General features: G+C 41.4%; 1 protein-coding gene across 1 annotated transcript in view; it reads left to right on the top strand.

Moving 5' to 3' along the window:
* Nucleotides 1-385: 385 nt before the first annotated feature.
* LOC127795566 (DEAD-box ATP-dependent RNA helicase 50) overlaps nucleotides 386-16,705 on the top strand; it is a 42,801-nt gene continuing 26,481 nt past the window's right edge. Inside the window, exons 1-5 of the mRNA XM_052327336.1 lie at nucleotides 386-532; nucleotides 1,575-1,694; nucleotides 1,835-2,239; nucleotides 3,030-3,224; nucleotides 4,195-4,382. Coding sequence (XP_052183296.1) covers nucleotides 1,605-1,694; nucleotides 1,835-2,239; nucleotides 3,030-3,224; nucleotides 4,195-4,382 — 878 coding nt within the window. The 5' untranslated portion in view covers nucleotides 386-532; nucleotides 1,575-1,604. The remainder of the gene's footprint in view (nucleotides 533-1,574; nucleotides 1,695-1,834; nucleotides 2,240-3,029; nucleotides 3,225-4,194; nucleotides 4,383-16,705) is intronic.

Here is a 16,705-nt window from a genome sequence, read left to right on the forward strand (position 1 = left end):
GCTTGACCGGGGTGTATTTTGCTATGTGGTATAGTTTTTCGAGAGAACTTACTTTCTTGGAGAAATTCTTCTGGGAGAACTTCCTCTCCTAGGAAAAGATCACTAGATTAGTACCTTCTTTAGGAGAACTCCGTCCCGTGTGTAAAGAAGGGCTACAATAGTGGGGGAAAGGAAGGTGGAGTTTATGATATTTTTGTCTATAAATAAATTTTTTTCTCAAGTTGTGATTTTTTTTATATTTCACCTATTTTAATAAAATTTAAATTAGTATAATTGAATTTCATAAAATTTAATTTTTAAAACTAAATTTCTTAATTTTTTTCTTTTAATCATAAAATTTAAAATTAAAAATAAATTTCACTACCTTCATTCCAAATGGGGAAGGCCGAAGCCTATCCCATGTATCAGTTATCTCTGGCAGTTGGCCGAAGCCTATCCAGTGTTGCCCCTGAGGCTGCCCCTCGAATTTCTCACTGACAATCGGAAACTGTCTCCAATTCTCGCTGGGGAAGGCCGTCTTCAATTCCAGTTGGTAAATCTTTCATCTCGCTCTCTCCCCCCCTCTCTCTCTATGCGCACAGGCACACAACGGAGACATATTCAAGGTGACTGTGTTGTTTTTCTGTTTTTTCTGGTATTTTCTACCTGTTTTTATGCGAAGATAGAGGTAGGTCCGGACAATGTTGATAGTTCCTGGCTTCAACTTCTCCATCCACTGCCTCTTATAATCATTCAGCTAACTGTGTTGCACGTGGCTGTGTGTTATTCTTTTCGTGTTTGAGACCCAAATCCATATTTCTTTGTCGACTTCATTCATGAAGTTCTTCTACTTCCTTCGCTTGCACGAATTTTATCGTGTGCCTTCATACAGGCAATATGCCCTTGTATTGTTTGACGAAATGCTTCTTAGAGGAGGCAAGCAAGCTGATATCCGTCCGTTGTTTTCTGTATGCCGCAAGGAAAGAGAAAGGAGAATATCCAATTATTAACTCTAGTGTTTGCATACTCAAACTCATTTAGGACAAATTAACTCTGTTCTTAAATATTTTTACACTTACAGGACATTTTGTGGTAATAATATCAATGAATGGTCCACCTGGTGTATATTAGTTCCAGAACTTTGGGTACAAAGTGGTCACTTAATTGATTTTAGCAACCAAAACTGAGGCACAAAATTTCTCCATTAAATTGTATGGATATGATTTACATTTTGCGGATCAATGTGTTGTCAACTGACATCAACATGTCATTATTCAATGAAATGAACCACAAATTCTCAATATCGAGTAGTGCAGCTAAATAGATATTTTTCTGCTCATATTGTTTAATGAATAAAAGGATGTGCAAAATTCCAATGCAAAGTGTCAAAGGTAAGGGGATATGAAATCTTGAAGCATTAGTGATTATCTGATCTGATAGAAGGAATGAGGAGCTCCTAGTGATGTTGCACACTCACACACATACACACCATTGATGTTCCAATTTCTGAAAGCAGAACTTTAAGATGCATTTCCCTTTAATATTATATCAGTTTGTTTGAGATATTGAGGTTCTCATGTTGCATATATTTTTAGGTCACGCAAGCCCCTTTTGACTCTGCTAGCATGAAACCCATGGCTGCAGTTACATGCACCAAGCATCTGGTGGTATGCAAGTCAACAGTATATGTTGCAAGATTGGAGGCCCAGAAGAAGGTAAGTTTTTTTTGTTTTTTTTCTTTAATTAGAATATGTGCTGGGAAGAAGCTAGCTATCAAAACATGCATGATTACCTAATTGTACAAGATGCATCTCTCAATCAAACTAGTAGCGTACACTCTGAACCTGAATTCCAGGTGAAGCAGAATGGTTTAGATGTCAGATGTAGAATTGTTTCAAGAGACTTCTCATCACAAGAAAACATAGAGACAAACCAAAATGCAAGAACAAGAGGAGACTTGGACCATTTTGAGATAGTTATTAAACAGCAACTGAAGCATCAACATAGGCAAACAAAAGTGAAGGACTTCAACGGGAAAGTTCCAGTTCCAAGAGTTTCTGTTTCTTTGTTAAGAGGATGGGGTAATGGAGGGCCCAATCATAACGACCGACTACAAACCATGCACCATCTGCAGAAGTTCCAGAAATTGCCTGCAAACAGTGCTTTTTTTAGTCAAAAGTCCCTTCGGGAACTGGGTTGCAATGATGACATGATCCAATCCCTAAGGGGTCAGTCTATCCTACGGCCTTCATGGATTCAGGTATATTAAGACCACTATCATATTTTTATTCCTTTTTTGAGGGTTGAAAAGGTGTATCTGGGTTTTTGATGAGAATTCTAATGGCTGATGGAACTGACTTGGTTATTAAATGTGTATTGGTAGATTTTGTCCACCTGCTGGAGTGTGTTATTTGAATTATGTTCTAATAGAAATCTTCAAATTCATGTGTTCTTTGAAAAATTTTCTACTGGGAATTTGTAAATCTAACTTTAGAATCTTCGAGCAGTAAAGGGCTGTACATTTTCTTCTTTCTTCATAAGTAAATAAAATATCTTCAAAGAGACATCAGAAGGGATTTCTTCCAGTAAAAAGTGCCTTGGATTTTTTTTGACTATTATTATTGGGTGTGTCCATGTCTATGCTGATAGGAATCTTGCATATGCATTACAGTTTGGCTGAATGGTGCCTTTTTAAATTTCAAGCAGCAGTTGTTATTAGGGTGGCCCCATCCGCTCTACTAGCACTATAATTTTCTCCAAAATATGCATTCAGGCTATATTCTTGATATGTAATTATGAATGAGCTAGAAATATTATGGCGAATTCTTTGGAATGAATTGTGCTTCCTATACTGGGATCTCATAAGTGGTATTGCTAAATAATTACATCTTCTAAAATGGGATGTGATAAGTGAGATCCACAAGTTTTTACTTGTTAGATGTGATAAGTGCTCATGCACATGCACTTGAAGAGTCCATAGCACATCTTTACTTGGTTGGTTACCAAGGAAATATTGTTGATGTCCACTAAAACCTTCTTCATAACTGCAGGCCCTGGCATTTGCACCTGTTATTAGGGGCAAGAGCTGCATTATAGCTGATCAAAGTGGCTCTGGAAAGACTCTAGCATATCTTCTACCAATAATTCAGCGTCTTAGACAAGAAGAGCTCCTAGGACTTAGAAAATCCTCAGCACAAAATCCTCAAGTTATTATATTGGTGCCAACTGCTGAGCTGGCTCGTCAGGTCTGTACCATTCTTCTGTTGTTTGTATATTTTCTTTATGAAGTATATGATATGTGTGTGTGTATATGTGTTAGAAAACACTAATAAAAACTAGATTTGTTAGAAAATACCAGAACCAAACCAAATGTTGGATCTCTTGCTAAGAGGTGTGATGACACTTCTTGAAGATACATGGAACCTCCTACTGTGCAAGGGATCAAGGAACTCTATCTTCAGAATTTAACTTAGCTCGGATTTGATCCCATTCACCCCTGAATTCAAGAATCCATAGGGAACTAAACAGATGAAATCTTGAACTCAAAACCCATGCTGGAAAACCAAAGATGTTGCACACACATTCCTTGTAGAGGTATTTGCACTTCTAGAGCTAGCACTTTAATAGTTTGTGCTAATCCCAAGTTCACTAAGTGCTCAAGAGATTCAACTGCCTCGTATGAAGTGACTAGCTTCAACACTTAGCTAATTAAGTCTATCAAGAGTGCTTCCTGTAACACTCTAACCAATCTGGTTTATAGACTTATTACGAGAATAATTTACCATCAGAACAATCAGGACTCATCTGCATCAATAGGAAACACAAATGACAGAGATGGACTTGATTTCAAACAAATACATCTTAGTTGATACGTAGCTTATCTCCCATTGAACCTCTATATTTCAACAGGTTTGGCTTCTGCCAAGTACAATCCTCAGTTATATAACTTAAGTCAGATTTCCTTTGCTGTCAATAAGATCAAAACTGGGGGCTGCAATCAATCCAACCAATTCCTTCCTAGTTTTCAGGAATAAAAATCTTGTTCCCAACTTTATTCATAAACATTAAGTTACCTTCCTTTAGCATAAAAGAAACATAATAAATAAATGGAGCTTAGTGGTGGGTTTTTCCTAGTGATTCAGTTTTATTTGCACCTTTTGCAAATTGACAGATTTGGGTGTAGCTGCTGTTTTAATGCAAAAGTAGCTTTTGCAGGTTTTAAGTAACTGCAGATTGATTTCAAAATTTGGGGTTCCATTCCGTTCCATGGTAGCCACTGGTGGTTTTCGACAGAGAACCCAACTAGAAAGTCTCCATCAGAACTTGGATGTACTAATAGCTACACCAGGTCGTTTCATGTTCCTAATCAAAGAAGGCTTAGTGCAGTTAACAAATCTGAGATGGTAACTGATTTTTATCCTTGAAATTGTTGTATTTGATTTCTCATATGCATGCAAGAATTTTGATTTGATATCCTGTGGCATCCATTATTTGGATTTTCAAGTAAAAGTACCTTACCTGTGTGATAGAGATCATGATTTAGAATTGTTGATTCACGGGAAGAAGATAAGGAAGATTGGCTATAATCTCGAAGAGATTTGTTAGTCAAATTATGCTTAGTTTAGAAGTTAATCTTATCTTTAGTTTCTTGAAAACTGCTAAAAATATTCTCTAATCATTTGTAGGATACTTTCCTATTCTGTATAGTCAACCTTTCCTATGTTTGTACAGCCATATCTTTCCTAGTTTTTAGCATGTGTAATCTTCCCTATGATGTAATCTTAGACCCTATAAATGGGGCTGCATCACTTATGTAGTAAACAAGAAGAACAATTTATTTTTGACATGGTTTCAGAGCCGTAGTTTTTCCTCCTCATTGTCCTCTTGGTCCGGTCCGATTACTATGTGCCTTCATTGCCACAATATTGCCTCTTTTTGCTATATTACTTTGCCAGCCTTCTATTTCCTTATATCATGTCTGAAGTCTCTGAAACCACACCTCCTATGGCTGCGGGAGATGCTGTTCAGTTTGAACAACCAATTGGGAATGCTTCTACCAGTGAGCTAGCAGGGATGCATCATTCATATCATCTAGATGCTAGGAACTATCTCTAGTGATTTCAACTTGTGAGGACTTTCCTAAAGGGGTGAGGGAAGATAGTCCATTTGACAGAACCAACACCCAAGACCTTTGATCCCACATTCACTGCATGGGATATTAAGGACTCGATGGTAATGTCTTGGCTATGGAGCTCTATGCAGCTGGAGAGAAGCAAGAATTACATGTTTTTATCTTCATCCTTTGATATTTGGGAAATGGTTAAGCAAACTTATTCTAAAGTACAAGATGCTTCTATTATCTTTGAGATAAAACAAAAATAAATGGAACCAGGCAAGGATCATTGTCAGTAACTGGCTATTACAATAGGATGAATGGCTATTGGCTTGGGTTGGATCATTATCAAGATATTAAAATGGTGTGCAGTGAGGATTCAACTACCCTTACTTCCATATTTGAGAGAGATAGAATTGTAGAGTTCTTAGTTGGCCTTAATATCGAGGATGATTAGGTGAGAGTATAGATTCTTGGTAGGGAGAAACTGCCATCCCTCAATGAGGTATTTTTTATGACCTATATTGAGGAACATAGAAGAATAACTATGTTTAATGAGTAATTTTGTGGGGTCAGTCATGGTGTCCAACAAGATAGATGGATCTTGGTTCAAATCTTAGCAGGGGAGGAATGACTCACACACTAAACAACAAAACTGGGAAGGTTTGTGGTGTTCATATTTCAATAAATCAAAGCACACCAGAGAAGCATATTTTAAGTTGCATGGAAAAGAGGCTGTTCTAAGTAAGATGTGAGGCTTCTGGGGTGTGCAATCCATAAATCAAGTGCAAGCCCATCTCACAACCAAGGAGCAGGAGAAAACCATTACAGAAAAGGCGGATCCAGCTTCAACTTTTGACCTAAGTGAACTATGTGCTGTAGAGATCAGTAAGATAAGGTCATTCCTGAAAATGATTTAGAATGGGTTTTGCTCTCTAGCACAAGTAGGTACATGTTTTAATTCCGAATCTTTTACTGCCTCACAAACTGTTAAGCATGACTTATGGATTCTAGATTCAAGGGCTACTGATCATATGACCTATGACTCAAATATTTTTGAAAACTGTAAACCAATGAGTAACTCCAAGAGAATAACAGTAGCCAATGGTCTTATAGTTCCTATAGCAAGTGTCAAGACCCGAGGATTGGGCCTGACTCGATTGGTAATTAACAGCAAAGAGAGAGAACAAAAGGGAGAGAATACTGAAAATACTTCTTCATTTCATGCCTTCTTCTTTACATGGACAGTAGTTATACAATCAATCCCTAACAGAATAACCATAGTTGGTTATGACTAGCTTCCCGCCTTATAGCTCCTAACTAACATACAATGTAGGCTTTATTTCCTAACTATCCTTAGGGTCGTGACAATTGCCCTCCCCTTCAATCAATTCTTGTCCTCAAGAATTATAAGAGTCCGGCAGCCCTGGGAAACTGCTGCAACAATTCTAGTAAATTTTCCCAAGTAGTATGCTCCGGTGGCCGATTAGTCCACTGAACCAGTACTTGTGTAATAGGTAAACTGCCCCTGTATATGATCCTTCTCTCAACAATGGCGCGAGGCTCTACCTCCTCTTCCAGCTGCTCGGCTATGGGAGGTAATTCTGTGCTGACATTAGTTAGGGGCCCTTTAACTGGCTTAAGTAATGAAACATGAAAAACAGGGTGAACTTGCACTCCTTCTGGCAGTTGCAACCGGTAAGCCACTGCTCCCACCTTGGCCATAATAGGAAATGGTCCAAAATACTTAGGACTCAACGTGGAAATTGGAATTGTGGTGTAAGGCAGTTGAAGGAAACGCCTGACCTTCAAATAGACCTGCTCCCCCACTTCAAATGATCTTTCAGTCCTCCTTTTACCCGCCATCTGCTTCATACGGTTCTGGGCAGTGGCTAACTCCTTCCTTAAGATAGTTATCAGCAATTGCCTTTGTGAGAAATACTTGCCTACTGCTGCCATAGTAGGATTAAGGCCTAAAATTGTGGGTAGGAGGGTTGGTTTATACCCAAACATGGCCTCAAAAGGACTCCTCTTAATGGTACTATGGTAACTAGAATTGTACCACCATTGAGCTAGGCCTAACCACTTATTCCAGCTCCTGGGTTTTGTGAAACACATGCAACGCAAATAGGCTTCAACACACTGATTTACCCGCTCTGTTTGTCCGTCCGTTTGGGGATGGTATGCAGTTGACATATGCAACCCGATACCTAATTTTTTGAATAATTCCTGCCAAAAGCGACTGGTAAAAATGGTATCCCTGTCAGATATTATGGATTTGGGCACCCCATGGATCTTAACCACCGAATCTAGGAAGACTCGTGACACCTCTGCTGCTGTAAATGGGTGAGTTAAGCTGATAAAATGGCTGAGTTTGGTCAACCGGTCTATTATCACTAATATCACATCATTCCCCTCTGATCTAGGTAGGCCTTCCACGAAATCCATTGATATCTCCTCCCAGGCTTGCTCCGGAATTGCTAAGGGCTGCAACAACCCAGCGTAAGGGACTTGTTCATGTTTACACTGCTGACAGATCTCACATGACAGCACTAATTGTACCACATCCCTTTTCAATCTTGGCCAAAAGAAGAGTTGCTTCACCTTTTGATAGGTGACCCTTACTCCAGAATGTCCCCCTATTGGTGAGCAGTGTAAGGCCTTTATAATCTGCTCTTTAAGCGTTTGGTCTTCTCCAACAACCAATCTTCCTTTGTAACGAAGCACCCCCTGAGTTAAAGTATATCCCTTAGGATTTCCTTGCTGCCCTGCTGGTTGCACTGCTAATTGGGCCACCCTCTCCTTAATCCAATCCGTGGTGTCATAACTTCGTACCAACTCCTGAATCCACATAGGCAGAATAGTAGATATTGCATGACAAGTGCCTTTCTCATCCCTCCTTGACAATGCATCCGCTACCAAGTTTTCTCTACCCTTCCGATATTGAATTATAAAATCTAATCCCATCAGTTTGGAGATGCCTTTCCGCTGTAATTGTGTGTGCAATCTTTGCTGTGACAAAAATTTAAGGCTTTGGTGGTCTGTTTTTATCACAAACGGAATCCCTTCCAAGTAATGTTGCCATCTTTCTACTGCTGCCAATACCGCTAGTAGTTCTTTATCATAGACACTCAATCCTAGGTGTTTTGGAGCTAAAGCCTGGCTAATGAATGCCACTGGTTGCTCTCCTTGCATCAGCACAACTCCTATTCCTTTGTCACAAGCATTCGTCTCCACTACAAAACCCTTTGTAAAATCCAGTATTGCCAACACCGCGGCCTCAGTCATAGCCTTTTTAAGCTGAACAAAAGCAGTTTCAGCTTTAGGATTCCATTGGAAAGCATCTTTCTTAAGTAATTCAGTTAGGGGTTTGCTTATTGTCCCATAATTCCAAATAAACTTTCTGTAATACTTCGTCAATCCCAGGAATCCCCTCAATTCTTTTACAGCCACTGGTCTTGGCCACTCTACCATGGTAGCCACTTTAGTCGGATCTATCCTCACTCCTTCTCCCGATACAATATGTCCCAAATATTCCACTTCAGTTTCAGCAAAGGCACATTTAGATAACTGGACATACAATTGATGAATCCTAAGGACTTCAAAAGTAAGGTGAAGGTGAGCAACATGTTGTGTTAAATCAGGGCTATAGGTGAGGATGTCATAAAAAAAAACAAGGATGAACTTTCTTAAGTAGGGCCAGAAGATTTGGTTCATTAAAGCTTGAAAAGTCGCGAGCGCATTGGTTAACCCAAAGGGCATGACAGTAAATTCGTACAGCCCTTGGTGTGTCCTAAAAGCAGTTTTGTGGATGTCATTAGGTGCCATTCGGATTTGGTGGTAACCAGATCTAAGATCCAGTTTGGAAAAAACCTTGGACCCATGGAGTTCATCTAGTAAATCTTCAATTAAGGGTATAGGGAACTTATTTTTGACAGTGTAAAAGTTAAGCTGCCTATAATCAATACAAAATCTCCATGTACCATTTTTTTTTTTATCAAGAAGTACAGGAGAGGCATATGGGCTTTGGCTGGGACGAATTATAGAGGTTTTCAACATAGAATTGACTTGTTTTTCTATTTCAGATTTTTGGATGGGAGAGTATCTGTAAGGCCTAATGTTAATAGGGTCTGAATGTGGTTTCAAAGGAATGGAATGGTCCAAAGAACGTTGGGGTGGTAAGGAATGGGGCTCATCAAATAAGTCCTTAAAATCCATCAAAAGTAGGCGTAAGGTATCTGAATTATGTACCTTCCTAGAGATTTGAGCTTCAATGGTCTGATTCGCTGGCTGTTGGCTATTCTGGGGCTTGCCGTCCTCTTGCCTGCCACAACTTGTATAGAGTACAGCTGTGCTATCTGTCCTCCTTTAGTGAGCATCATCTTGTGCAGCTTGCTGCCCTTAATCATTCTGCATTCCCCTTGCTCCAGGCTGCCCAACAAGGTAAGCCTCCTACCTTCCACTTCCACAGTCACCTCCAACTTATTGAAATCAAAAGTTAAGGGACTAACCGTCTTCATCCAGTCAACCCCGAGGACTATATTCGCATCCTTCCAGCTCCAAATCTCTGAGGTCAGCCACAAATTCTTGATCCTGCATCACCCATTTGAACCCTTTGCATTTGTAATGACTGAACATCCTACTACCATTAGCCACTGTTACGGATAAGGGAGTAGTTGCTGTTAAGGCCCATTTCAAACTTTTGGCTGTAGTTTCACTAATAAAACTGTGGGTGCTCCCACTGTCAATCAACACCATTAATCTTGTTTTCCCCACATGACCTTTTACCTTAATAATAATTTGTCCCATGGGATTGCCTTTTAAGGCATGAAACGAAATCTCGCCCCCTTCCTCCTCTTGTGATTCCTTTGGATTCCCTTTTTCTTCCTCTTGATCCCCTTCCATTTGCATTATCTATTTCTTGCATTGGTGCCCAAAGCTATACTTGTCCCCACACTTGAAGCAAAGCCCTAGCTGTCGCCTCTGTTCCATAACCGTATTCTTGGGCCCCTGAGGGTTGTAGGCCCCTTTAGGTGTTCCTTGAGTCACTAATGGAGTCATGGTCTTGAAATTACCCCCACCCGATTGGCCATTTCCCAATCCTACTCTCAGAGGTACCCTGTGTTTCTTGAAAATTGCTTCCAATGTCAACTCTTGGAGCCTTGCTTTTTCTGCCACTTGACTTACAGTCGCTGGCATCATCATCTTCACCATTGACCGAAGCTCATCCCTCAATCCACTAATGAAGGTTGAGACTAGATATTGCTCCGTTAAACCCGGTTGAGCCAAGCACACAATGGCTCTCAATTCCTCAAACCTTGTTTGGTATTCCACCACTGACCCTTCTTGTTTTAGTTTACTGAACTCTTCGATTACATCCCCAATGCTTCTTTCCCCAAATCTTGCACATAGCTTTTCCGCAAAAACATCCCAATTCCTTTCCTGGTCTTGATCTTGGGCCCACCCTTGGTACCAACAGTCAGTCGTATCGTTTAGATAGGCCGCGGCCATCGTAATCTTCTGCTCCTCTGGTACCTTATATAACTGGAAGAATCTCTCACAATGCCTCACCCACCATCTCGGCTTAGTTCCTTCAAACATAGGGATTTCTAATCGTGGGCTAGGGGTATGGTTATGAGAATTATATAGAGGGTTTCGCACCTGAGTTTCTTGATTTGACCTCGATTCCTCCGCCCTTAGCTGGTCTCGATTGTGTATATGATCATGGGTTGACAATAAGGGTTCCGAGTTTCCCCTAGGAAGAAACTATGGTGACAATCGGAATTGCGGCAAGGACGATAAGATGCCCAAGATGCTGTTCAGTCTTTGTTCATATTGTTCTAAAGCCTCACGGGTTCTTTCCGCATCCCCTTTTATCTCGTCCTTCATCGCGACTAGTTCCTCTCGCGTCTGCGTCATCGCCTCTTGAGTCTGGTGCACCTCAAACTCCATCGCCTCCATCCACGCTTCCATCTACCGCGTTCGTGTTCCTTCGGCCATTCTTTCCAATCCATCCGTCTTCGTCCGTCGCAGGCCTCCACTCACCCACAGTTGGTTCGACCGTCTCTGATACCACTATGTTAAGACCCGAGGATTGGGCCTGACTCGGTTGGTAATTAACAGCAAAGAGAGAGAAAGAGAGAGAACAAAAGGGAGAGAATACTGAAAATACTTCTTCATTTCATGCCTTCTTCTTTACATGGACAGTAGTTATACAATCAATCCCTAATAGAATAACCATAGTTGGTTATGGCCAGCTTCTCGCCTTATAGCTCTTAACTAACATACAATGTAGGCTTTATTCCCTAACTGTCCTTAAGGTCATGACAACAGGCTAGGGAAGTGTTACTCTTAGTCCCTTCCTATTCAACAGGTCCTTAATGTTCCTAATCTCTCTACCAATCTAATTTCTGTTCATTAGCTCACCAAATACCTTATTTGTCATGTTATTTTCTCTCATCATGCTTGTGAGTTTCAGGTATTGGACTCGGGGAAGATGATTAGTGTTGTTGAGGAATGAAATGGGTTGTACTATTTGAAGAGGGACCATGAGTTCACTACCTAGGGACAAGCCTATCTTTGCTTGTTCATTATAGCCTGCTTCTACCATGATTGAAATATGGCTCCAACACTTTCGTTTGGGCCATCCTCCTTTTAGCTTGTTGTTGTTGGAATAAATGTTTCATTAGCTGTCAATTAGCTATTGGACTAGCTATGATTAGTAAATAACTAGGCCTTAATTCTAGGAGTAACTTTAGCCTTAATTGTAGGAGTATGTTTTGTACATTCATACTATAAATCATAATAGAACGAGGTTAGACCTCATCTGGTTCTCTGATTGAACATGGTATCAGAGCCACCATACAAACCCTAGTTAGCTTCGGCATGCGTCCTCTTCTTCTAGCGGCGACTGCCTTCTCCCTCAGCCTTCAACCGCCGTTTGCCTCAGCTCCGGCGTGACTGACATCACGACTGTCGATAGACAGATCCACCTTCCGTCGCCATTGTCACTGAACACTGCCATCGGCTATCGCCGTCATCAATCACACCACCACCATCGGTCAGTTCTCCTTCGACCAGCTCTTCCCCAGTTGCCAAAGCCATCGCTAGTCGCAACCACTTCTTAGATCTAAGAGATCTTGTGTATGCCCAAAATGTTCCATGTTTCTTTGATGCCTTTACAAATTAAGCCTTCCCCTATTTACATGCATCCATGGAAAGAATGTGTGGCTAGAGTGGTGCCACATGTCAATCATCTAAGCACATATAAAGATATTTTCACATCCTATTAGGAAAATTTAGAAGTACCTTCAATATCTTACACTTCTCTAGAATCTATTAGGAAACCCTATGTCATGTACCGCCTAAAATAACTAATTGTAAATTAGGAGAGAAATAGAATAACTAACGCGCACAAGCTTGTTGCAAGTGGCGTTGGTAGTTAGGACACAAGTTGCATTAGGCTGGAGAATTTCAATTGATTGAGGGAAGATCAGTATAAATAGAGACTAATCTCATCCAAGAAGGATATGAATGAATTGAATCTCAAATTTTCCTCTCAATTCCTTTCCTCTCTCTCTCTCTCTCTCTTTCTGCTTTTCTCTCTTCGATCACAAACTTCTACAACTCTCCAAAATTCGTTGTGGAATTCTCGAGACTTACTTGTTAGCTCCGTTAGACCTGACAACCTAGTATCAGAGCCCATTCGGGCCAATTTCGATTGTCGTGAATTTAGCTAGATGGCAGAGGGAATGAGGATGAAGAATATGGAGATGCAGCTACAACAATTTGGTTCTATAGTGTCGGATCTGCAGGTGAGAGTGGATCAGTTGGAGCTCGGGTCCAATCGTAATCATGAGGCGATCATTTTCATTGATCGCAAATTGGATGGAGTGGTCAGTCAAATTTGTGAGGAAGTGGGAGCATAGATTAGGGAGCAATTGCAAGGGTTTATGGCGATGTTTGCTCGGCAACACTCGGTAAGTCTATCCCCCGATTTTCCTCCTAGAGTAACCGATTCTTCCCAATCACAGGATGAATTAGAGGAGGTCGGAAACGTCGGAGGTGGGGGAGGAGCCGGTGGGAACGGGAGAAAATGTAGTCGGAAGGAGGCCGAGAATAATTGGGGGCCAAGGCCATCCCGGAATTCCTATGACCAAATTGGATATTCCCATTTTTGACGGGAACGCCCCTAGATGGTGGATTAGGAGCTGTGAAAGAGCTTTTGAGTGGTATGGGGTGCCGGAGTAGCAAAGGGTAACTCTAGTTGCGACTTACCTCAACGATGACGGAGATGATTGGTATCAAGGATGGGCCAAGGTGAAAGAGGAATGTTATTGGGCTGAGTTTGCGGAGGAATTATGTGAGAGGTTCGGAGAAAGGGGAATGACCGATGTAGTAGAAGAATTCAACAAGATCTGACAAGGAGAATTAGTGGCGGATTATCAGAGGAGGCTTGAGGAGTTAAAAACACTGATGCTTAACCACAATCCTTATCTTACGGAGGCCTATTTCGTCTCGAGTTTTATAAGTGGATTGAGTGAAGAATTAAGACCTATGGTGAAGGTCTTGCAACCAAGGACCCTCAAGCATGCCACCGACAGTGCAAGGTTACATGAGTTGATAGTGGAAACGCTTATGAAGAAGCAAAGGCGGATGACTAGAAAGGTACACATAATGTGTTGACTCCCATTGGAAAGAATCAAGGAAGGGAGGCTTTCAGAGGAGTGCAGGAGATGAAGAGCATACCCCTTATGGGCCCTAAATTACAAGGGGATAGGCTGACGGAGCAAAGGAGGTAGGCTAACCTTTGCTTCAAATGTGGGGATAGGTATTTCCCCAATCATCAATGCAAGAAGCAATTGCTTCTGTTGGAAGCGAAGAGGAGAATGTGGAAGAAGAGGAAGTGGTGGAAATACCTGACGAAGGAGAGGAAGATAGTGGTGAAATTTCATTGCATGCGCTGAGGGGACTGACCAATAATAAGATCATTAAGGTAGAAGGGAGAGTAGGAGAATGTAAGTTAATGATCCTCATAGACAGTGGGAGTACTCAGTTTCCTAGATGAAGGAATTGCTAAAAAGTTGAAGTGTCCTCTGATCAGTACACAACCTCTCACAATTACTATAGCAAACGGGAGTAAGGTGGTGAGTAGATCAGCATTGTGCGGGGTTCTGTTGGGCAATGCAAGGAGAGTATTTCGAGACTGACCTCCGACTGCTCCAATTGGGGGGATATGATGTGGTTTTAGTTGTGGATTGGATGAAGCATGTGAGTCCCATATGCTTTGATTTCAATAAGATGGAGGTGACGTTCGAAAAAGAAGGAAGAAGAATGACATTGGTGAGCTGCAAAGAAGTGGGGATGTGTAAGATGATCAGAGGAAAAAGATTACAGAGGATACTAAAGCAAAAGATGAGCAGCATGGCTCAACTCTTCTCTATCCAAGCACTCGAAGAAGAAGAGGAGGAATTAGGAGCAAAGAGTGAGCTAATGCTAGTGGTCAGCAGTCCAACCCAACAAACATGGGAGGTAAACCAACTTAACTTACTCAATGTACTTTTGGTTGAATATGAGGATCTCTTTAAAAAGCCTAAGACTTTACCTCCAACCCGAACCCATGACCACTCCATCATCCTGAAACCTCAATCAGAACCTTGTAATGCCCGAGCCTATCGTTACCCCTAGCATAGAAAACAGAAATAGAGAGAATGGTTAAAAAAAAGTTGCAACATTCTCTCATTCAACCCAGCCATAGCCCCTTTGCATCCCCTGTGTTGTTAGTAAAAAAGAAAGACGGTTCGTGGCACTTCTGTGTGGATTACCGACAGTTGAACGCCCTTACTGTCAAAGATAAATTTCCCATTCCCCTCATTGAAAACCTCCTAGATGAATTGAGGGATGCTACCATTTTTTCGAAACTGGATGGTAGGCTATCACCAGATCATAATGAACCCACGAGACATCCCTAAGACAACATTTTGAACTCACCAAGGCCATTACGAATTCTTAGTAATGCCTTTTGAACTCACCAACGCTCCAGCCACTTTCCAATCCTTAATGAACCAAATATTTGAACTGCACCTAAGGAGCTTTATTCTTATATTCTTTGTTGACATCCTGGTATATAGCCATACTTTTGACTAACACCTTACACACTTAAAGGCTACTTTCGAGATCTTTAAAGTCAACTAATTGTACATTAAGAAGTTAAAGTGCTCATTTGCTCAAAGGCAAGTCGAATATTTGGGATATATCATATCCGGAAAGGGGGTTAGCACTGATCCGCTCAAGGTGGCAACCATGCAAGCATGGCCCAGACCTACCACCCTCAAAGCCTAAAGGAGATTTCTAGGCTTGACTGGGTACTACTGGAGGTTTGTGAAGGGATATGGGGTGATAAGTAGACCACTAACACAACTGTTGAAAAAAGAAGGGTTCAGATGGGGGTCAGAAGCTGAGACAACTTTTGAGCAATTGAAGCAAGCAATGAGCGAGGCACTAGTGTTGGGGCTATCAAACTTCAACAAGACCTTTGTGGTGGAGACTAACGTGTGTGATACTAGGGTAGGAGTTGTACTGACACAGGAAAGCCGACCCAAGCATTAGCCCCAAGGCATGTGGGCTTGAGCATTTATGAGAAAGAGTTTGTGGCAGTCTTATTGGCGATAGAAAAATGGAGACCATGATTAAGACCGACCACCAGAGTTTGAAGTACTTGTTGCAACAGAAACTCCACACGTAGTTATAGAAGAAAGGCATGGCTAAGATGATGGGTCTCGACTACATTGTACGGTATAAGAAGGGGAAAGACAATGTGGTAGCTGATGCTTTATCGTGATGTCAGGAAAAGGGAGAGGCAGTAGCCATTACTGCATTAATACCGGAATGGTACCAGGAGGTGGCTAGTAGCTATGATTTAGATGAGCAATTCAGAGGGATTCTAGAGCAATTAGTGTTGGATCCTAACAGCAAAAAGGGGTACACCCTACATAACGGGGTATTACAATATAAGGGAAGGATAGTGATTGGGGACTGCCCATAGGTGAAAGACAAGATTCTCCAGGCCCTACATGGATCCCCCTTGGGAGGACACTCCGGAATTCGAAACACTTACCATAGGGTGAAACAACTATTCTTTTGGCCTAAGTTGAAGGAGGCGGTGATCCGGTTTGTAATGACTTGTGATACTTGCAAAAGATGCAAGTATGAAACTGTAGGCCACACTGGTGTTATTACAGCCCTTAAGCATTCCGGGACAAGCTTGGGAGAGTGTTTCCATGGCTTTTATTGAAGGGTTGCCTAGATCAGAGAGTAGAGATCGTATATTAGTGGTGGTTGATAGATTCACGAAGTTCGCTCACTTCATTGGCCTGTCTCATCCTTACACCACTCAAGAGGTTGCACGAGTGTTCCTTGATCAAGTTATCAAGCTACATGGGGTTCCTAGAAATATCATATCAGATCGGGACAAGATATTCCCTAGCCTTTTTGGCAGACAATGCTGAAATCATTGGGAGCCAAGCTTAACATGTCGTCTGCCTACCATCCTCAAACGGACGGGCAGACTGAGAGGGTCAACCAATGCTTGGAGAATTACCTAAGGTGTTTGAG

The sequence above is a fragment of the Diospyros lotus genome, chromosome 2 (genome assembly GCF_014633365.1).
Source record: "Diospyros lotus cultivar Yz01 chromosome 2, ASM1463336v1, whole genome shotgun sequence".
NCBI lineage: Eukaryota > Viridiplantae > Streptophyta > Magnoliopsida > Ericales > Ebenaceae > Diospyros > Diospyros lotus.